The sequence below is a fragment of the Doryrhamphus excisus genome, linkage group LG1 (assembly GCF_037039965.1).
Source record: "Doryrhamphus excisus strain RoL-2023G ecotype Guam linkage group LG1, RoL_Dexc_Guam_v1.1, whole genome shotgun sequence".
Classification (NCBI taxonomy): domain Eukaryota; kingdom Metazoa; phylum Chordata; class Actinopteri; order Syngnathiformes; family Syngnathidae; genus Doryrhamphus; species Doryrhamphus excisus.
In genome coordinates this window covers 14,659,958-14,682,037 of record NC_136357.1, presented here as the reverse complement: position 1 = coordinate 14,682,037, position 22,080 = coordinate 14,659,958, and the positions used below count along the sequence as shown (strand labels likewise).

General features: G+C 42.8%; 2 protein-coding genes across 5 annotated transcripts in view; both read right to left on the bottom strand.

The window, feature by feature from the left end:
* LOC131131723 (copine-8-like) overlaps positions 1-5,924 on the bottom strand; it is a 59,834-nt gene extending 53,910 nt beyond the window's left edge. Inside the window, exon 1 of the mRNA XM_058076682.2 lies at positions 5,657-5,924. Within this exon, the coding sequence (XP_057932665.1) occupies positions 5,657-5,733 (77 nt within the window). The 5' untranslated portion in view covers positions 5,734-5,924. The remainder of the gene's footprint in view (positions 1-5,656) is intronic.
* A 3,592-nt stretch (positions 5,925-9,516) lies between these two features.
* The window catches only part of kif21a (kinesin family member 21A), a 32,923-nt gene continuing 20,359 nt past the window's right edge, over positions 9,517-22,080 (bottom strand). For 2 of the 4 annotated variants that reach the window (XM_058076676.2, XM_058076673.2), the window contains 23 exons: positions 21,381-21,462; positions 21,169-21,277; positions 20,895-21,083; positions 20,622-20,821; positions 20,432-20,539; positions 20,299-20,367; positions 20,040-20,182; positions 19,766-19,910; positions 19,469-19,663; positions 19,289-19,390; positions 17,589-17,754; positions 17,395-17,415; positions 16,879-16,936; positions 16,706-16,760; positions 15,334-15,536; positions 15,008-15,133; positions 13,797-13,933; positions 13,547-13,721; positions 13,277-13,441; positions 12,698-12,815; positions 12,453-12,623; positions 11,892-12,091; positions 9,517-11,307 (listed from right to left, as the gene is read on the bottom strand). In XM_058076676.2, coding sequence (XP_057932659.2) covers positions 11,217-11,307; positions 11,892-12,091; positions 12,453-12,623; positions 12,698-12,815; positions 13,277-13,441; positions 13,547-13,721; positions 13,797-13,933; positions 15,008-15,133; positions 15,334-15,536; positions 16,706-16,760; positions 16,879-16,936; positions 17,395-17,415; positions 17,589-17,754; positions 19,289-19,390; positions 19,469-19,663; positions 19,766-19,910; positions 20,040-20,182; positions 20,299-20,367; positions 20,432-20,539; positions 20,622-20,821; positions 20,895-21,083; positions 21,169-21,277; positions 21,381-21,462 — 3,028 coding nt within the window. In that variant the 3' untranslated portion in view covers positions 9,517-11,216. The remainder of the gene's footprint in view (positions 11,308-11,891; positions 12,092-12,452; positions 12,624-12,697; positions 12,816-13,276; positions 13,442-13,546; positions 13,722-13,796; positions 13,934-15,007; positions 15,134-15,333; positions 15,537-16,705; positions 16,761-16,878; positions 16,937-17,394; positions 17,416-17,588; positions 17,755-19,288; positions 19,391-19,468; positions 19,664-19,765; positions 19,911-20,039; positions 20,183-20,298; positions 20,368-20,431; positions 20,540-20,621; positions 20,822-20,894; positions 21,084-21,168; positions 21,278-21,380; positions 21,463-22,080) is intronic. The other 2 variants (XM_058076675.2, XM_058076674.2) reach the window with 2 other exon arrangements.

The window sequence follows — 22,080 nt, the reverse complement described above, 5'->3', positions numbered from 1 at the left end:
TTATTTAATAATATAATTAATTTAAAAAATTACCTGATTACTCAAATTAATCACTTCAATTAATTATTAAATAAATACAATTCAATTAATAAAAAAATCAACAGATTAATCGATTATTAAAAAATAGTTGCAGACCTAGTGTTGCCTCATTTTGAGTGGATAGTAATTCTACACCGATATCCAAGCTGTACACTGACTTCTCTAAAGTTGACTTTGTTGTTGTTCATGGGGCCACATTGCAGCATGCCAGGCTTTATTTGCATGCAGCATCCCTCTTCTTCTGTCTCTTTCTTCACGTTAGGTTTACAAAGCCAAGCATGCGCTGTGACACGGTGGCCTCTCAGCGGGTCAGCGGGCGGCTTCAATAGCGCCGCATCACAACGCGTCAATTCTTCGACGACGCACACTCTCTACCTTTTGTGGCCCGAAAAGGTCACGACTATCTCTCTTTGCGCTGCCATTGCCATCAGCTCTACCGCTCTTACACCACCAGGTGATCTTTCAGTGCTAACGGAACTCCCGGGAGCAAACATCTGCGTGGTCGCTCCGATTGTTGATGCGTGTGTGTGTGAGTGACAGTATGGGAGCTGATCAATCTGTCAGTCCTTCTGCTTGAGCGTCCACGTGAAGCCTTCTCCACTGGATGATGCTTCACTGGCTCTGTCAACAAGCACACACGCCAAAGTGGCAAAATCGCACCACCCACCCACCCATGGGAACACTGTGTGGGGGAGCCAACTGAGGTGTCCACTCTGCCAGGAGCTAAGATGGGAAAAAAGGCGTTGTGTGCTTGTTAGAGGAGTAAACATTAGCCCCTTTTACAAAGCAACATAACCGCATCAGAGCTGACCAGAACATGTATCCCACCTGTGCCTTTTACACAGAACTCTGCAAAAAGGAACACTGCTGAAACTATCTAAGACAGGAGTGTCCAAATGTTGGTTTTAGGAATTAATGATATTGGCATTAGGGTTGCCGATAGTTTTTATATACTGGTATACCGCTATGAATGCTTTCAGTGATAAGAAAATGACTTATACAATTACAAATTATCATTTTAAACAGAAAAAAAGCAGAGTTGATGATGTGTTTTTCCTACAACTGTGCACATTTTTGACCTGAGGACTGGAGCGCAAGTCTTGTGCTGGAAGACACAGCCATCCCAATTACAGCGGACATCATAAGTATTGTCGCTGTATGTACGTATGCTGCTGTTGTGTACGGAACTAGCAGAAGTATGTGCGCCCTCTGAAAGACGTTTTGGTAGTGGCAAGATACTGCAACTATTACATGTTATCATCAGTGTACGTCAGGGGTCTCAAACTCAATTTACTAGGGGGCCACTGGTGCTCGGGTCTGGGTGAGACTGGGCCTTTTCCCAAAAAAAAAACCAAGAAAAAAAGCATTTATTAAAAACACAAATATGTAAAAAAAACTTTGCTTTGGTTCCAATTTTCTACAAGAAAAGCTCTGATAAAACATTCCACTGTTCTCAAATATCTTACTTTTTATTTTTCTGCACAAAATAAGATGAAAAATAAATAAACAAATCAAGAATAAAGAAAATCAATCAATCAGTAATAAATAAATAAATATAATAATAATGATAAAACGGCAAATAATAAAAACTTAAGAAACCACATATAGTTGGTGGGTAGACAAATTATTTTTTTCAGATTAAAATGAACAAAGCATTATTAGAGCCCTGTAGACATGACAAAGCACGACTATCGTCACATTTATACTCTTTTTATTTACAACATATTGCGCAACTGCAGGGTCTTGAGATACATGCTAACTCGCAAACTGGAGAGCTAGCGACCTAAACGGTAGCCTTCAAGTTATTTCCTTTAAACTTAAACAGCCAAAAACTTACCACTTCCACACGGATAGGGAGGATAACTATTAACAGTTATTTAACCTTCAACATGAACATTAATCAAACATGAACATTAAGCATCCATATCAAACATTAAACTTTCATATCAAGTCCTGCGGGCCACATTTGGCCCGCGGGCCGTGTGTTTGGACACCCCTGGTGTACGTGTTAATGCATGATCACAGCATGGATATCAAACCATGCAACATTGTTAGAGGGTTTTTTAGAGGGAATCATAGTCAAAATAGGTGTATACAAATGACAGCATTGTAAGCTAGCTTAAATTAACTAATTTTCTCAATGCACAGAAAAGGGAAAAAAAATATGTGTTTATGTTTCACATTAGGCATAAGGCAAAATTCCCCCAAAAAAAGCAGCCCAGCTGATGAAGCACCGAGGTTCCAAAGGGCGGTAACAACACCTTGCCGTGTTAAAGTGAAACTTAATGCCTTAATGTCTTTGCTGAAGAAAAGTCATTTCCGTGGTGGCAAGGATGTGGAAAGAACTCTTTACTAGTTGCAAAGCAGCAGGAACAATCCCTGCACGTAAATATCAGGATGGGACCAGCATATCTATTTATGATTTGATTATTCACAATATTTCTATTCATTTTTACATATTTTAAAATAAACTTTTATTAATACATTATTTGTTATTATATTTAACATTATTTTAATTGGCCTTCCCATTCCCACATTGTCAAACCAATGATGTGTCAAAAACGCACAACGCACATTAACACATCAGCAGCAAGATTGTTTGCATGTGGTGTTGATGACATTGATGCACAATTGAAGGAAGAAAAGACGAGCAAGCCATCAAAGCTACGATAATTTCGTCTCCGTATGTATCTATTTATTTGATTCCGGTGGCTGTGATGTTTAAGGTCATTATCTTACTGAGCTTTTATCATCAGCACGATAACACTTCCACTTTTTAGACACAACAAACATCCAACACACATTGTTTTGCGTCCTAATGGACAATATTAGATGAAGAAAAAGATGCAGGGAAAAAAAGGAGAAAATGGATAAGAGGGACAAGAAAATAGAGGTACAAAAGAAGGACAAAAAAAGAAGGAGAATGGGAAAACAGGGAGACAGGAGGAGGGGCAAGGACAAGAAAGAAGCAGAAGAGAACAAGGAAGGGCAAGGATATGAAGAAAGAGAAAAAGGAAGGGGACACAAAAAAGAAGGAGATTAACAAGGATAAGAAGTATAACAGGAAGAAGAAGGAGATAGAGGAGGAGAAGGGAGGACAAGAACATGAATATGGTGAAAACAGAAGATGGCAGAGAAGAAGGAGGACAAGGACAAGGAGATAAAAAAGGATGGGGAGTGCAGAAAAGGAGGCGACAAAGAAGAGGAGTGACAAGAAAATAAAAGAGAAAAGGAGAAGATGAAAAAAGGACAATATTGAAGGAGGAGGACAAAAAGGAGCTAAGCAAAGAAAGAAAAAGAAGAAGAAGAGGAAGAACAAAACATAAAGGAGAAGAAAAGAACAGAAACAAAATAAGAACATAGACAAGAAAAAAAAGGAGGACAGCAAAAGAAGAAGATTATAAATGGAGAAGATGAAAAAAGAACAAGGGCAAAAAAGAAGTACATAAACCAGGAGTGGGAGGAGGACAATAAGCTTTGCTTCTTCCTACTCCTTTTGGACATGTGGAACTGTCAATTGATTATGTGATGCATTCCATTGTAACCTGATGCATGTTCAAATCAAATGAAACCATTACCATTATCAGAAGGACAAGAAATAGGAGAAGAAAATGAAGGACGAGAAGAAAGAAGTAAAAAGACAGGGAAGATGGAGAAGTAGAAGAAGACTTGTTTCGGCTTGTTGCAAGAAAACAATCGATCAAAGAAATGGCTGATGGTTGTGTTGCGTTTGGCTGCTGTTAGATCAGTATCTGCGAACAATGAATCACTAACAGCATTGTTGTGATTTAACTACACAGACATGGCAGTAGGCAACCACAATGCTAGCCAGTGGGTATCTTGTAGCACAGGGTGTCATTTTACATACAGTCCATTACGTCAACGCCACTCATGTCGACATGACAGAACTAGCCATTTCTTGCACTTTTACTTCTGACGTTGACCATAGACATAAAGGCAATGGCTGATAATAAAGGATCCTTGTTTGTTGACATGGCATTCCTCCATTTGTGCGTATTATTATTTAGATTCTTCTTTTCATATGATATTTTATATATTATCTTACCTGAGGACTCACTTTTTGTAAAAATGACCCCTTTGGTTCACACATTTTGTCAACAGAAGCGGTACACTATGTATGGCGATGTCGACTTAAAGGAGAACTGCCCATCATTCACAATCCTTATGTGAAACATGAACACGTATTTCTTTCCCTTTTCTGTGCATTCTAGCGTGAGAAAACAAGTTAATATAAGCTATCTAGCAACGGACGTCATGGAAGATACCAATTTTGATGCTAAATCCCACAACAAACAAAAAAAATGCCAACAGTGTTTCATTTACATAACTGACTTGTATATTAACCAAGCTACAGCCATAATATTATTGTAGCAGCTAACATCAAAAACTATTTTTATCTCGCGGACTAACACGACACATTGCTAATCGCTCGTCTCAGCAGCATCCACAGACAGAAGAATGGATATCTCGCTCTCGATTTCGCTACAAAGACTCAACAAGATGCTGGTTTGCCGTCAACATTTTTTACCTAAGGACAGGAGCACACGTCTTGTGCTGGAAGACACAGCCATCTCAGGGAGAGCGGGCATCGTAAGTGTTGTCGTTGTACGTATGTTTGTTACTGTTGTTGACGGAACTAGTATGTGCACCCTCTGAAAGAAGTTTTGGTAGCATTTTAAATAATCAAAATACGGCAAGATACTACAACTATTACATGTTATCATCAGTATACGTTTTAATGCATGATCACAGAATGGATATCAAACCATGCAACATTGTTAGAGGGTTTTCTAAGAGGGCTTCATAGTCAGAATGGGTGTGTCCAATGACAGCATTGTAAGCATATTAACTTGTTTTCTCGTGTTATAATGCACAGAAAAGGGATGTAAATATGTGTTCATGCTTTACATAATGATTGGCAAAATTCCAAATAAGTGCAGTTCCCCTTTAAGCAGACACTTTTTAGTAATAAAAGAGTAAACTAGGACTTAATAGACAAAAACATGGCTATGTTTACATGTCAAGTACTTACACATACTGATGTCAGAATAATCAGTTAATCGATCATCAGTAACCATATATAATTGGATAATAATAATGTTTCTACAATCATGCATGCAGGGTGATGAAAGGCGTCATTCAAGACCCAGACATTATGTACACATTCAAAATTAATCCTTTACAAAAACATTCATGTTTACTTTTAATTTAACAACATTATATACTGTTTCTAAGATTATATATATATATATATATATATATATATATATATATATATATATATACATATACATATATACTGTATACTACTGGGAGTACTTGTACTACTCCTCCAATAGTAGTATAAGTACACCAATAAACGTATTAGTTACCTTAATAAGCCTCTCCACCACTGACTCCATGTTGGCGCCCCACAAGCGCGCCAGCTCACGTGCCAGCTGCCAGATGATGACATTTGGCGCCAAATCAACACCAGGCAGCCCCCACTAGCACACCCGCACGCGCCTCGCATTGCATTTAAGGCAATAAAGCAAGCAATCGTGCATCTCAACGACTGTGCAAGTACACAAGGCAAAGCATGCGCGTGCGTACTCACCTGCACGACACGGTGAGTTCAACTTTGGTGGCGGGAATGGCCGCGGTGAAGGGGTCCGCGTCCCCGATACACGCCATGCTCGCCCCGGACACAGCAGCAGCAGCAGCAGCCGCGTGTGTGAGAGGACAACCAGGACGACGAGGAGATCCTGCAGGGGGGGCTGTCTATGGGGATTGGAGGGGCGGGAGTTGATGTCCCCAAGGAGGGTCCGCAGCCCACCTCAGTGGTGACGTGAGGCTCTTTACGCGGGGAAAGCCTGCTCGAGTCTGAAGAGGAGGAAGAGGAGGAGGATGAGAAAGCTCACGAGTTCACGGTTTGCCGCGCGCATGCACGTGAGGGAGGAGGGGCGTGCACGATAGCACACACAGAGACAGCTCGAGTTTGACATTTCAATAGGCTGAGGCTTAAAGCGCCATTAGTTATCACTTACTATAATTCATACCTGTGTCACTGAATCAAGTCAAACCATTCATGTTTGTTTAACTTAATTACAATATATATCATACAGCAACACCTACGGTGTACAATATCCACAAAGATAATAATAATAAATAATAGAGACTTTTGAAATGTAATTAAAATAAACTACTCGTAACAAACGCCAATTACGCCCCCTAGCGGCTGTGATTCTTCTACCCATTAACCTTGAACCTCTTGAAAAAGAAATGGTGGATTCCATATTTAAAAATGATATATTTTTGTATTTAGACCATTGTATACTTGTTTACAACCTTCTAAATACATTTTTTTAACATTATTAGAGTTCTCGAGACCTGAACACACCTATAGTCACCTTTACACTCATATATTACTCAATGTCGTCTACATATTATGTGGCGGACGAACAGAGGGTGACGTTGGAGGCTCAGAGTTTAGCTTGGTGTGGGTAACTTCAGTAACAGTAGCCCATGTTTTTATTAGAAAATAGTTGCGGAGATGACATCAGGTGCCTTCCAAAGCTAAACAACATGGAGGCGTATAGCTATAATGGCCGGTGTATTGTTACAAGGCGTCCAATGTGGTTTGAAAGTCCAGCTGTGAGTGTGTGGCAGATGGTTTGAACATGGACCATCTGGGAAGATGACCTTGGACGTGCTCAGAGCAAGGATGGCAAACTATCGAGCTGCTTGCCACCTCTGATAAGATGTGCTAGTGACGATTAGTACAAATGCTAAAATGTACCTCCAGTGCTACTTCTTCAAGTTAAATTTGGAAATGAAGATAAAATAATACTTTCTCTAAGTAAAGAGAGTCAATTTGGTGATTGCAGTACCACTTTGTTCCACAAGAGGCGGCAATAAGCTACTGAGGTCTCAAAGATATAAGTGTAGCATAAAGGTAAGTCGCTTTCTCGTTAAAGACAACAAATATGGCGGCGCATCTGTGGAGCAAAATACCCACAAGTATTAGTCATTCAGCCTAACTGTGGTCACATGACAACTTGAGCAATACAAAAGCCAATTAACTCACCCAGCGTGAAGCTGAGAGATTTAGGAGGACCAAGCGGGTGTTTTCTTGTGCAACGAGGTTGTGTAAATATATGCAGAGTCAGCAGGCAGGTAAATGTGTAAAGTCTCGGCTTGTCACTTTTAATTGCTGCCTCCTTCCACCGGGTGACAAGTACACGTTATGCTGCAAGGAAATAATCACAAAACGAAACATTTAATCGCTGCTTGACTGGATTAGAAAGTCGATGCTGTCATATGACAACTTTTTCTTATCAGATCAAACTCAGTTTTCATCAAGGGTGCCTTTAATGGCAATCATTTGAAGAGGAATCTTGCCTTGATCAGAGTTAGTTTTAAACTATCACATGGTTTTATGAGGCAAAGCATCTTTGGAAGAAGTACAAACAGAAAACTGCATCAGACTGCTACTACTTGTATGAAAAACTCTTTAAAATGCTCATCAAATGATTGTTAAGTGCATTATAGAGGACCAATTATGCTTTTTCCTTTTTTCTGATGTATAAATGTACCATGCCATATTTTCAGATAACGACATTTCCACATTTAGAGGTGAGCCCTGAACAAAGTTTGGAATAGTTCTGAAAGCGCTTGTTTCAGAGAGTTTTTTGCGGCTCACTGTGACATCACAGTAAGCCAGACTTCCTTATATGGGCATTCCCGGGAACAAGCTGGAGGCTTGCCCTCTCCCATCATCATATGTTTTAAGGCTGTAAATCCCCTCACAATACACTTAATACATTTTTCTTAGACAGGCATAACATGTTCTCACATTTGAATCACTCTCAAATTTAAAATTTCATTTGAATATTAATGATCAATCTACTAGATTGGACACAGTAAGTTATTAAGTGACTCACCACATTCACTGGTCTGACCGTGCTTTGTCTTGGGGCATTTTCAGCTGTAGCGTTTTTGTATCTTTGTTAAAACATATACCGTTGTCCTCCTTCTCGTCCAACTCCTTAAACCAAAGATTCACTGTTTTGCTTCGTCTAATGTTTATACAGGCAGGTAAACACACAGACAAAGCTGTACACGTCTTCAACATATACAATACCCTCTCCTGGTAGCAGGAGTGAATACAACAGAGCACTGATAGATTGGTCTAATGCACCACAATGACGCAGAACACAATGGCAGTGCATATGCAGTTAAAATTTATAGTATATTCGGGGTGCTCCAACTGATTGGCCACCGATCATTATGGTATCAGCCCATGTCAGGAAACATGTATAGTAACTATGAAATAGACACTATTGGTTTTACCGCACCATGTCAACAGTCATAGAGCATAAGTCACAGACTATGTCAACTGTTAACTAAGTTGACATAGTTGACTGTTACTCATGCTGGTTGTCTGTCTGACCCTCCTTGTCTTTCTAAACATGTCGGTACAATTGTGAATTCCTTTGAGGGCTATTAAGACTTTCCAGGTTCCATTGCATGGAGAGAAAAAAAACACAGAAATGACTTAAAAGTGCAAATACGTGCAACTTTTACTCAGACATTCCATTCAGAAGAGATTGCACCTTGACACTGATGGCCTTTTGGTGTTTTTTTGCTGTGTTCAAAGGGTCTTTCCTCATGAGAAGTTGTGCTGAGGCAGCTTCATTTCTTTTGCCTCTGAGGGCCAATGAGCAGACTTGCAAAATGTGCACGCATCTGCAACGTTGAAAAGGGCTACCCGCGCTGTTTTTAAATGAGGATTAGTAAGCATGAAAGGTGCGGTCAGGAAGGGGGGGGGTTGATATTGAGCATCCAACAACACAGCAGAAGAGCTTTCATTGTCTTTACTGTAGGAAAAACACACAAAAAGTCAGGTGTTTATGCTGGGCGTGGCTTTGAACATCAACAAAGCTCCAATCAGGCTTTTAATAAAAGTACACTGTAAAATTAATGAGTTAATCTTATTTAAAAAACATGCAAACAGAGATAATTGAAAAAAACAAGTAAACAGAACTTTACATTTTACTTGGTACACTCAAGTGAGAGGAACTTTGTTTTAATAACTTTGTTCTACCTATTTATCAGAGTTGTGAGTACGATTGGTAAAGATTGGTCAACCTTTATGACACTACTGCCATCTGGAGGACATAGGTGGTAGCTCACATTTCATAGACACATGCAGTCTTCTGTGTAGCCAAAATTCATAAAAGGAGATTATTACCTGGGGGACAACAATGAATATGTTTGGTGGGATCACAAAACCAACAGCAGATGTCAGGTTGCAAATTAAAGACGATGTCCAAGTACGGCGTATAAAAGGTCAGTTTTCCTCCTGTTTGGGACACAAAATAGGAAAAGGTTGCAAAGTGACCTTGTTAGCATTTCTAAAGTGCCTAAAAGAACATTTCAACGACAAAACTGTGTAAAGAAAGCCTGAGGGAGATGTTTGTTTTTGACAGATGGCGTTTATTCTCAGCAGGCATCATCTGACATTTGAATGTCTACACAAACGGCCATTTGGAACATGGCTTCTATAGTTGCAAATGAGGGGCATGGGGAGGGGGAGACAGCGGACCAAAGGAAAACTAAAGTCTAAGCATGAATTCATTAAATACAGTCCTTGGCTTCAGTGGAGGAAGTCCCACATGGCTTCCTCCTACGTTCAAACTGGTGGTCCCACAGGATGTGAGGAACATTCAGTTATATGTCATAATACACCATGACATCATCATCCTGACAAGTGTTACTGAAGCGAACATGTGACAATCAGAGTCTGAAGGCTTTTCCTCGCTTAAAAGGTCTGTGACATAAATACACTGTACATACATAGTACATTGCTACGGCAACCAGTGGACATCCCCTGCAGTGCACCAAGACAAGCCCTCTAATTGATGTGAGGAGACACCAACACACAAGTGAGTGAGTGTGGACCATTGCCACAGCAAGGATTGTGTATATCGCAAAAAATGGACATACATAACATAGGCATGTGTCCATTTGAGCGCGGACCCGGTCAACATACATCAAACGGGCACAGACACTGTAGTCATACATGTATTGACTGGACCGTGTCGTACATATGTAGTCAGTATAGATCACATCAATATACATGTGAGCACATATAGTGCCACTGCAAGTGTGGTAAGTGAGAACCATGTCGACATTTGTATTGTATTGTGTTGTCATAATTGTCTACATATCTGAGCATAAAATAGATGTACTGACAATGTGACAGTGACTAGAACGATTTACATCAAGTGAGCACAGAACGTGTCAAAGTACATAGAGCGAGTGTGGTACATTTCAAAAACATTTTTAATGAACAGGGACCATGGCAACATACGCGCGTGGACTATACCACCCTAATTAAGCAAGCACGGACCTTGTCATTGTACATTATGTAAAATATGTGTGCTGCCAATTTGATGGATGATATCAACTTACCTAAAGTGAGCACAGAGCATGTCAACATAGTAAATATAGTGAGTGCAGACCATGTCTACATGCCTGTATGATGTATGATGTAGACCAGGTTAACATGAGTGTACAGGGTGGACCACATGTAAAGAAACATGTCCATGTACGGCATACAGACAGTGTCACTACATCAATGTATAAATATGTGTATGCAGCGTGGACCATAACAATACTAACGTAGAATGTAACATCCTCAAATGCTGCTCTTAGTAGAGACAACTGGCATCACGCGGTTACTTAATGCCTTGTGGGCAGGGCGCAACACAATCAAGTCTAGACTTCCAACACGTGAAGAACTTGTAAACTAAAATACATCCCATCAGGTTCAACCAGGAAGTGTCTCACCCCTGTCCACTGTGGACATGAATGTTGCAGTGACACGTATTCTCCAAGAGATGGAGCTCTAAATTAGGAGCAGGAGGACATGAAGCCACACATGAGACATGAGGACATCCTGGGTTGTTTAGACCAGCTACCAACCCATGACGTGCTGATCAGCAAGATGCTAATAACAACCACCATGAGATGTTGTATGATGTGCGTGTTTAGTGTAAGGTCAATTACTGGGGTCGAGCCAAGCCAAGGGGTCAAAGTGCAGGGCAGCGCCAAATCATGGGATATAGCAGCAGGGTTCTTCCAGCAAGGTCAACCAGCAGGAAGCGCCGTATTCAAATACTAGCCACCTCGTCTGCATTGTCCGCCGCCTCTAAGGTGCCGTCCAGTCCTCCTCGGGCACGCCAGATCTTCACTGTGCGGTCACTGGAAGACAATGTACGATGTCAAAATGATGTAACGCCATTTGTTTATTAAGCCTTGTATTGGCTTAATGTAACAAATGTAACAAGCCCACTCCGTCCCTGCCCATGGGCAATCATTTTTTTACAATTATTTTTGGGAATTTCGGGGCGTAATCCCTGCCATCTTCCATTTTCACATTGATGACTGACTGAGTTGGTGGAAATAAGGTAATGTATGTCATGTGGCGGCTGCACAGTGGTCGAGTGGTTAGCACATAGACCTCACAGCTTGGAGACCAGGGTTCAATTCCACCCTCGGCCATCTCTGTGTGGAGTTTGCATGTTCTCCTCGTGCATGCGTGGGTTTTCTCCAGGTACTCCGGTTTCCTCCCACATTCCAAAAACATGCTTGGTTAATTGGAGACTCCAAATTGTCCATAGGTATGAATGTGAGTGTGGTTGTTTGTCTATATGTGCCCTGTGATTGGATGGTGACCAGTCCAGGGTGTACCCCGCCTCTCGCCCGAAGACAAAATGAATGAATGTCATGTGGCGACATCTCCTACAGGGACAATGTAGCGTGGGTGTGTGTGTGTTGGGACTCACTCAGAAGCGGTGAATAGGTGTCCGCTGTTGGTGGCGATGCCGTTGATGGGACTGTCGTGACCTTTGAGCTCGCCCAATGCGGCCAGAGTGTCCGTGTGCCACAGTTTGAGCACCCCGCCTCTACAGCCGCTTAGGAGGGCCGGCGCACCAGGTACCAATCCCAAGGCACACACCCAGTCACGGTGGGCGTTTGGGACTTGCTGATGGGGGGGATGAAAGGTAAAATACTTTTTTTTTTTTAAGTACATAAAACAAGAACACCATAACAGTACAATAGAGGTACTCTTTGTTATAGTATGTGTATTGTATTAAAACAGAAATGAGAAAAAAAAATCATACGTAGACTTAACACTGACCTATATTTGAATGATTTTTGTTAATTAATTGAATTATTTCATTATTACATTAATGAAACATGTCTATATTACCTCTAATTTCCTTGACCTGTTTCAGCGCTATTATCCAGGATTTTACATGAAGTAATAACTATGCATCTTTAGGCATTTCCCCCTCCCACCGAAACATGTCTGATGCATCCTAGACTCATTATATATGGAGCACCTGTAGCAGGTCTTTGCGGTCCAGGTCCCACTTCTTGATGCCATTGTCCCGAGAGCCGCTGAAGAAGATGTCCCCCTGGACAACCAGTGACTCTATACCGTCGTAGTGCGGGGGTTCAAAGTTGTGTGTTGGGCTGATGCTTCCCAGCAAGCCCTCGGACACATCAAAGAGCTGCACGCAAACGCAATTAAAGTAATACTAAGCACGCACAGACAAACTCAATGAACCAAGGAAATATGGCACACCTTGACATAATGGTCTTTGGAGCCGGTGATGACCAGGTCTTGGTTGTTCCCTGACTGATCCACAGTCAAACACATAACAGGACCCTGGTGACCAGTCAGCTTACCAGTGGATGCAAACCTGAACAAAAGAGGAACAACAAATTGATCTTTCTCAAAAGGATCCAAAATCATTTCATTATTTATTATCAGGGCGGCACAGCGGTCGAGTGGTCAGCGCGCAGACCTCACAGCTAGGAGACCAGGGTTCAATTCCACTCTCGGCCATCTCTGTGTGGATTTTGCATTTTCTCCCTGTGCATGCGCGGGTTTTCTCCGGGTACTCCGGTTTCCTCCCACATTCCAAAAACATGCTAGGTTAATTGGTGACTCCAAATTGTCCATAGGTATGAATGTGAGTGTGAATGGTTGTTTGTCTATATGTGCCCTGTGATTGGCTGGCGACCAGTCCAGGGTGTACCCTGCCTCTCGCCCAAAAACAGCTGGGATAGGCTCCAGCACCCCCCACGACCCTCGTGAGGAAAAAGCGGTAGAAAATGAATAAATGAATGAATATTTATTATCAGAGGGATCTGTGCTCACCTTCGGAGATCCCAGACCCTGACAGAGTTTCCTGCCGCGGCATACAGGACGGAGCCATTGGGGTTTAGAGCGACCTGGTTGATCTGGTTCTCTCCTGCCGAGATGGTGACGGTCCGGCTGGTGGTGGACAAGCAGACATCTCCAACGTGAACCTGACCCGAAGAGCTGCAGACACAAGGGGGCACCATAAACCACTGTCCGTATAAAAATCCCCCCAGTCTGTCCATAGGTGTGGTTTTATTTGGATATAACAAGTTCCCTTTGGCCCACCAGAGCGTTCGGATGCACTTGGCCGAGTCTCGGATGTCCCAGACTTTGACGTAGGAGGTGGAGACAGTGAAGACCAGACTGGAGCTGTAGCGCACAGACACCACGTTGTTGGGGTGGCCGGCCAGCGACATTATCTCCTGACCCGTCACCAGGTTCCACACCTTGCAGGTGCGGTCTGGAGGAGTCAAGCATACACACGATCAAGCACTGATCCGAATGTTAAGACTCCATGTGAAAGTGGGGTAATGACCTTTGGATCCGGTGAAAAGGAGGTCGTCAGTGCAGTCGACACACAGGACAGCCTTGCTGTGACCTTCAGCCACGTGGACGCACTGCAGAGATGCCGAGCGGCTGCTCTTGGTGGCCGGCACTGGGTTAATGACGCCCCTTTCAGAATAAAACATGCTTAAATGAACCATGACTGGTTTGGGCTATCTCAATGTTTTTTACATTCAAATAAAGTCATGCAGCTCTATGGAAAGGTCAGAAAATTAGGAACAAGGTGGATAAAAAATGTCAAAGAAAAGTGATCACTGAGCACAAGAAGACAAAATAACCAAAACTAAAACCTTCAGTTGACACCTCCTCACTCCCTCCATCCACTAGTGAGTGTGCCATATTTTGGACTTGAAGAATTCTTTTCAGTCTAGGGCCAGTCAGTCAGTTGGCAACTCAGTCGGGAGATCGGTAGGACTTGGGTTCGATTCTCCGCTTAGGCATCTGTGTGTAGTTTGCATGTTCTCCCCATGCGTGCCACAAGCTCTGCTCATTTTCATCCCTGTGTGTTGAGATATGGACTCCTATGGAGCAGCTACATACAATAACCTGCCGAGAAAGCTCTCTAGATCTTCCAGAATCTGGACCTATTCCAGGCTTCAGTTACGGGTTTTGGAATTGCTCTAACTTTCCCCACATACTATACAAAACTTGGTTTTACTTATCATAATCTCTGCAGTTTATGTATTTATCTATTGGTTGAGCCAAGCAGCAAGCCACCGTTGGAAGAGTTAAGACACCGAGACCTGTACCCAAAATACATGGCAAGATGAATAATCATGTTATTTATCATTAGAGAAAAGTCCCATGACAGAGGAGGCGACACTGAGGAGGACACAGTCCATTTATCCAAGACCATTGGGTCTCAGTTATTTTCTGTCATGTCCCACTGGGCGCTTATTTGAAATATTATTGAGAAACTGATAATATCTATATATTTATCTGTCCGGTACAGATTCAACTTGAAACTGAAACCAGCGACTTGTCCTCCACAGAGTTGATGATCATGTTTGGGGTTAACTTAATTCAGTAGTCGTTTATGCAGCGAGTTGAATGAGAAATTTAAGGTGAAGAAATAATTAAAAGTCAATGTTGAAGTTAGAAGTTCAGGAATGAGTTGCCTTTTTCTCGGGAAAGGTGTGTATTGGTGACGTTAGCCAATCTGCATGGTCAACAAGCTCTTACTGTTTAATCTGCTTGAACTTTGCCCTGTCGCAAGCCGCTTGGGCCTTGTCATAGGTCTTCCTGCGAGAGAGTGGCGAAGGCTCCGGCGCCCTCTTTTCCATGGTCGACGGCACTCTGGAGACCGAACTGATTGTTGCGTTTGATGGAGATGTTTTAAGGAGAAAAATAAACAATAAAACAAGAAGGTGAAATGATGAGGGACATGCAGGTTCATGTAACTTCCCCAAAAGTCCTCTAGGAGCTCATTTGGAGTTTGGGGATAGTGTGACATTAAAATAAAAACGAGGGACACAATGACATGCAGTAAATGAAAAACACTGACTTACACGCTGCCCATTTTAGAAGAGAATCCAGGCGAGAGCGCCGTAAAGTCTCTGACGGATGAACCCAAATTGTCAAAATCTCCGCTGCCGTCTGGTGTCTCTGCCAATGGCAACATGGGACTGGAAAAGTCGCCCATGTGACAGTCAGGGGCGGAGTCACTGTTGGCATACAGGAGCTCCATCTGAGTGGTGGTCCTCCTGCGAGCCTGTGGATGCAACCAAATTTAATGACATGGAAGTGATGGATGGATGGAAGGAAGATTATTTCAGCAAAATGAGAAGCTTGGTCAGAAAGAGCTAAATATTATTCAACAACGAGAAGACATTATGGCATTACCTGAAAGTACTAATCATCCATTCTAATGCTCTGATGCCATTACTATGCGACTCACAGGAAATGGGGGGTGTATTTGCATGGAGCCTGGCAATTGCTACAATATATGTTGTGCGGAATATCTAATTTCTAGTTAATTATATGACTTATTTCACCTTTTAAATGAACGAGGTCATTCACAGCGTACCCTTGCTGCTGAGGTTGGATGCATTAAGACGGTCATTACAAACTTTGTCAAAGATCCTGAGGGTTATGGAAGAAATAAGTCAAGTGGTAGATCCAAAAAATGTCACAATCCCTGAGCTGGAGGATCAGATTGGATGTCTTTCAAGACACAGGATCATCCTCGGCCCAAATTAAGGTTGTTACTAGTTCCGAGTGCAGTCCGATAACATCAGACAGCAGAGAAGGCATTTAGAGACAAAAAAGTCCTCCTGTCCTTCAACGCCACAAAATCGGCAGTTTGGAAATTGCACAACAGCATCAAACACATGGGACACTGAAAGGTGGAGGAAACTAACCTGAAGCCATCTTCACCACCGAGGGAAACATTCCCATAAACGTGCTGTATTATAGAGGTCTACACGGCTGTGCTTTTCCTTGGCTGACCCGCCCCACAGCCGTTGCACAAGAGCCACAGCCATGGTGAGATTTGAGCGGCCAGCCATCAGCCAGCCGAACAAGCGCAAAAATTAAATTACCTCTTTTCAGCTCAAGATAGTATAAATTGTGTGAAAAAGATGATATAAGGAAGGATTATGGATGACCTTTCAAGAAACAAATGAGGCTATCAATATTTTTTATATTAGTTTTCCATAGCCGTGGCCATGTTGAGATTTCTTCAGCCCGCCCCGCCCCATTAGCCGAGGACTCCAGCCAGCCGTGGGGCCAGCCGCTCCGTGTAGACCTCTACTGTATTATACGTATATACTAAGCTGTTTTTGTGACACCCTGATTTTGTTACAAGTAAACAGAATGTGGCGTGCTGCCCTATTAATTACAGCAGATTAAGTAAATGTGGAAGTAAAATAAAGACAATACCTTGCTCCTGGACTTGGTGTCGCCACAGATCTTCATGACATCTGATGGCACAGCGCTGAAAGGGAAACATCAGTTGTATTGAATTATTTATGCACTTAAATATAGTCACAATGAATGCAACGTAAAAACGAGAACAAAGAGTAAAAGTGCAACAATACACAACTTGAACCTACTTTCCATCCACAGAGGGGCTGGCGGTTGACTCGTCGCTGCTGCTGTCATCACCGTTTTCTGTAAAAAGGAGGAAGGTCAACATTTTATTTTGAAAAGAGGGTAGCTTCTTGTAGAAAGAATGAATTTAGGCAAGGTGAAGGAGGGAGGCAGATGAAGGCGACATCAGCACAGCGCCATGCTGCTTCAACAGGAACTCCAGTGGGGGTCAGAGAAAGAAAGAGAGGTTAAAGTTCACATGGAGAAAGCGGGCGTGTCAACGGTCTCATTAGTTTTTGGCTCCTGGAGGGGTCACCTGACCTACAGGGATGGTCACATGATCTACATATGGGTCCTGTGAGGGGGGGGTTAGCAAGGTGCTAAAGCATGGAGGCCGCAGCAGGTGATGAGCTTGGGGGGTGGGAGCAGGATCAGCGGAGTAATGGAGAGAAGTCTGGCTGCACCTCATGCACCTGTTCAAGTCACGTTAGTCTGATAAGTGCATGCTTTCCTTCATGTGGCACACGTGGAAGACTTACCAGCTGAGGCATTACCTAGCTCTGCAAGAACACCACACAAAAGGAAACCGTGGGGAACAGACAAAACAAAGGCAATGCACTAATCAAAACCACACTTCCCAAAATGATCAAATCAACAGCAAAATAATGAGAACACTTCAGGAGGTGGGTCACTTTCTAAAAGTCTTCTAAAAGACTAAAAAGCTGGTGTCTACCTTGGAGAGCGTTGCCGAGTAGGGCATCCAGCTCTGGGTTGAACTCTGCCTTCTCCTTCAGCATGTGAAAGAGTAGCTGGTTCTGTGTGGCGCTGGTAATCTCCGTCTGCTTCAGCCTGCCCTCCATCACCTTCACCTGAGACTCCTTCTGGGCCGCCTGGAGACCCTAAACACACCAAAGCTGTTTGGTACAAAGATCCAGCACATGGCAAGCAAGCGAATGAGCTACGTGATGCCTGGGTAGTCATTACTTCTGCTGAAAAGCAATAAGAAACATGTTGTAAAGAGCAAAAAACAAACAGACTATATACTAGCTTTGGTGGTGAAGGAATAAGGAGGGGATCCCCTCCTTATACAGTAGATACAGTAGATCCCCTATTTGCCTATTCTCCCACATATTGACTGTACATACTGTATTTCCCCTCAAAATACACTCGCTGCGTATGAAGAGCCTGTCGGATCTACTCTGACCCCACTCACCCCCAGCATGGACTGTCGGTGGAGAAGGCTCTGCAGCATCCGCTGTAGAACAACCAGGTTTAGAGACAGCTACTTGCCCCTGGCCATCAGACTGCTCAATGCCAAATAAGCCCCTCTACCTGCCCACACGCACAACCAAAACTTTAAATTATTGTTATTTATTCTAAATTATTTGTACAAATTACTGTTTATGCTGTACATTGTTCATATTTGATGTAATCCATTTATTCTCCACATTATTATTTATTACTCATTATTACACGAGAGCCAGGCAAAGACATTTCGTTGGCAATTTCACTGTTGTGTTATTGTGCAATGGTAATAAAGAAAGTCTATGTCTAATTATAGTATTTACTTGCACATTTTCCTGCCTTTTCTGCAGAAAACCCACCTCATTCACTGTTATTCATTTAGTACTTTCTAAATAATAATTAAGTGCAGCATGTACAGCATATATATATATAAATATATATATATATATATATATATATATGTCTGTAATGGTAAGTGTTAATAAAGGTGTTACCAGTAGCTGGAAGTATAACATTTGCACATATCCGTACATGCACAAGATGGTGTTTTTTGCTGGCAAGTTATCAATTGAAGGAGTTGGCCAACACCCTAGCTGCCAACCCTTCGAGATTTGCACCTCTTTTGCATTGCATTTCTGCACTACACTTTTTGTGTGCTCTTGTACTTTTGCTCCTATTAACCTGAAATTTCCCCTTGTGTGACTAATAAAGGCATAGTATCTTAACTTAACTATTTAACTTAACTATTCAATTTCTTCATTTAAACATCTGCAAAGATCCTTAAAAGGTCCCCCAAAGGTCTTCAAACTTTGTTCACTTTCATGCTCTTTTGCTTAGTCAAATTTCAGTTGTCTCACTACTATTTCTTCTTTTTGCATTTTTAAGCTCTATATACTGTATGTACAGTGCAAAATGTCAATTGTTTGCAATTTTTCCAATTGGTGTTAAAATTTTGATCATAGGTGTATATCCTCTCCAGTACTGCAGGTAACAATGGTGGCAGTATCATGCATGTGCGTGTCCATTATTGGCAGTATTTTGCCATTCTTCTGTATAGTTGGAGATTATTGTTTGACTCAATGCTGCCCATTGAGGTACAAAACGGTATTTAAAAAATGTTAGAAAAAAGGCTACCTGGTTTACAAACATTGCAAACCCATTTAGAAGCTTTAATACATGCATTCAAACCTTGTTTATAGCCATGGACATGAAGTGATCCAGAAGGAATCGAGCCTCCACCAGGGTACATGAACCAATCACAGCAGAGGCATCCACTGTGTCGCCCTCCTCCTGGAGAACAGCCAAAGACTTCTGTGAGCACTACGAGAAGCCTACATGAGCATCCAAGTATAGAAACAACATCACAACCTTGGTCTCCTCCATCTGCATGATGTTGGCCTGACAGTCTGCGATGCTGTCATTGATGTAGTCGATGTTGGCGGTCAGGGTGTCCACCTCCTCGTTCAGGGGAAGCGCCGCCTTCTCTGTGTCAGACCCCTCTTTGACCAGACGATCCCGTTTCTTGACAACCTTTTCCTTACGCTTGGTCAGCTCTTCCCTTTGCTAATAAAAGGTGAGATTACATAAATAATGTGTAAGCACCTGCTCTGATTCCATAACTTGCTTAAGTTACATTAAGACACACAAGAGAGACAAATGCTGCACCTTGAGGAGGCGGTTCATATCATTCTCCATGTTTGAGATGGTCATCCTTTGCATGATGACGTCAGAGACACGTCGCTCCAGAGACTGCCACTTGTTGCGAGCCATCCTTGTGGAGTAAACGCTGCCAGTACGTCTCGGGGAGGACCTGTTTGTGTGAATTTTCGGATGACACCTCAAGCCTATGTTTACCTAGTTATTCCCAATTCAATTTGTGCACCCCCTTTCCGTAATGCCAGAATATGTTTTATATAGAACTGCTATTAATGAGTCCTACCGAGTGCCGTTGGGAGCAGTGTGACCAGAATACAAGCGTCCGGAGGGGGGGCGGTGAGACGACTCTTGGGAAGAATCTGGTAGGTTGATTTTCCTGATGACCTTCCCCGAGGTGGGTCTGACCTGTCTTCTCAGTGCTGTCACCTGACATCAAGCACACGCACATGTGCACACACACACACATACACGGGATCTATGGACACGGCACGCAATGTAGAATGCAGAAAGGAAGGTATCTCCAGCCTACGGGCAGAACTCACCTCCTCAGTTTTCCTCTTGAGGATGAGCTCCTGTTGCCTTTTTTGTGCCTCCAGCAGCTTCAATTGGTGCTGACCAGAAAGAGCAAGAAAGGCATCAGTGACCTGCTGAGAAAAGAACTTGTTGTTCACTGACCTCTTGTTTGCGCTGGTCTTTCTTCAAGGTAGCAATCTCTCGGTTTCTCCGGGACTCGTTCATCCTGTTCTTCTCCTGCTGCTCCTTCATCTGCTTCATGAGGCGAACCTGGAAACAACATGGACAATAGCTAACTGTTAGGACATCATATAGAAGCCATGGCCTCCTACAAAACATTTTAATAGTGTGCCTTGGTCTTCTTCATTTCAGTCACATCCGACTGAAGCTTCCGGAGCTGCTTCTCGTACTGTGATTGGTTCTTCAGAAGGCGCGCATGCTCCTTCTGGGCCGACTGGAGCTTCTGGAGCTCCTTGTTCATGAGGCTCAGCTTCTTCTCGTACTCCATTTTGATCTTACGGGCCTTGTCATCCGAGCCAGTCTCCACCGAACCTGAAGAAAATAAGACATTCGGATCTGTTCAGTTCTTCACATGGACGAGGACCTTCAGTGTGAATGCTCTTACTCATGTTATGGAGGACCCGGTCCCTCTCCAGCTGCGTGTCCCTGATCTTGCACTGCAGCATCATCAGCTTCTGCTCGTATTGCTGCTTGAGTGTGTGCAGGCGTCGCTGGCTGTTCTCCAGCTCGTCAATCAACTTTTGTTTGATGGCGATCTCGCAGGTGATGTTGGCCAAGTCGGCCTGGAAGTCCTCTGTGGGACATGCAAGAACTGACTTTTCGGCCACAAGAATAGAACTGTGTTTTATGAATGCATTTGAAGTGACCACACTCCACACCTTTCTCGTCTGACTCAGAGTCTGAGTCGTCGGAGCTCTCCTCTACCTCCATGTCCTCATCATCCTCCTCATCATCTTCTTCTTCGTGGTCACTAGCCTCTTGTGCCTCCTACAAGACGGTGAGGAATATTGAGTCTTTCAATGCCAGACTGATGGAGACATATTAAAAAAAAGGTTTTTCACTGTCAAATAAATGCTTACCACAAGCTTACCATTTCTGTGTCGTCATTTACTCGCTCTGCGTTCTCTTTCTCTTTTTCCTGTTCGTTGTCGGGGAAATCCTCCTTGCAGACACTGAAAGAATAAAAGGCCACAGAGTCACTATGATACCTATTTGTGATTTTGTTATTCAATTTAGATGACAACATCGTTTTTGGTGACACAGCAAGTCATTAACAATAATGCCGATCTCTAAGGCGTATCTACTTATTAGGACGGGGGTGTCCAAAGTGCGCTAAGGGGACCATTTTTGGCTATTGAGCTATTTGAGCTATCTTTAATGATTTTTGATGTAGCATGTGTGAACTGGAGCCGATCCAAGCCGACTCTGGGTGAGAGGCGTAGTAGTCAGACCAGTCCGGAGCCAGCCAATCACAGAACCCAGGACAACAAGCTTTCACAGATTTGACATCCGACTGTATTTTTTACACAACATACATGAAGAAAGTCAAAGTCGAAGAAATGATATAGTGTAGCACATGACACACGCAGCTAGCGATTGCTACTGTGTGCTCGCTTGCTTGCAGCCCCACCTCGCCTCACTTAGACAAAGAGAAGAGTTCACTCACTCCATTCTTGCTGCTATAGAACCATGTGCACAAGCCTGCAAACTCCACACAGAGATGCCGCAAAAGAAACCCAACAGAAACCTGAACATATATATTATTAGATAAAACACATCATAAAGCATAT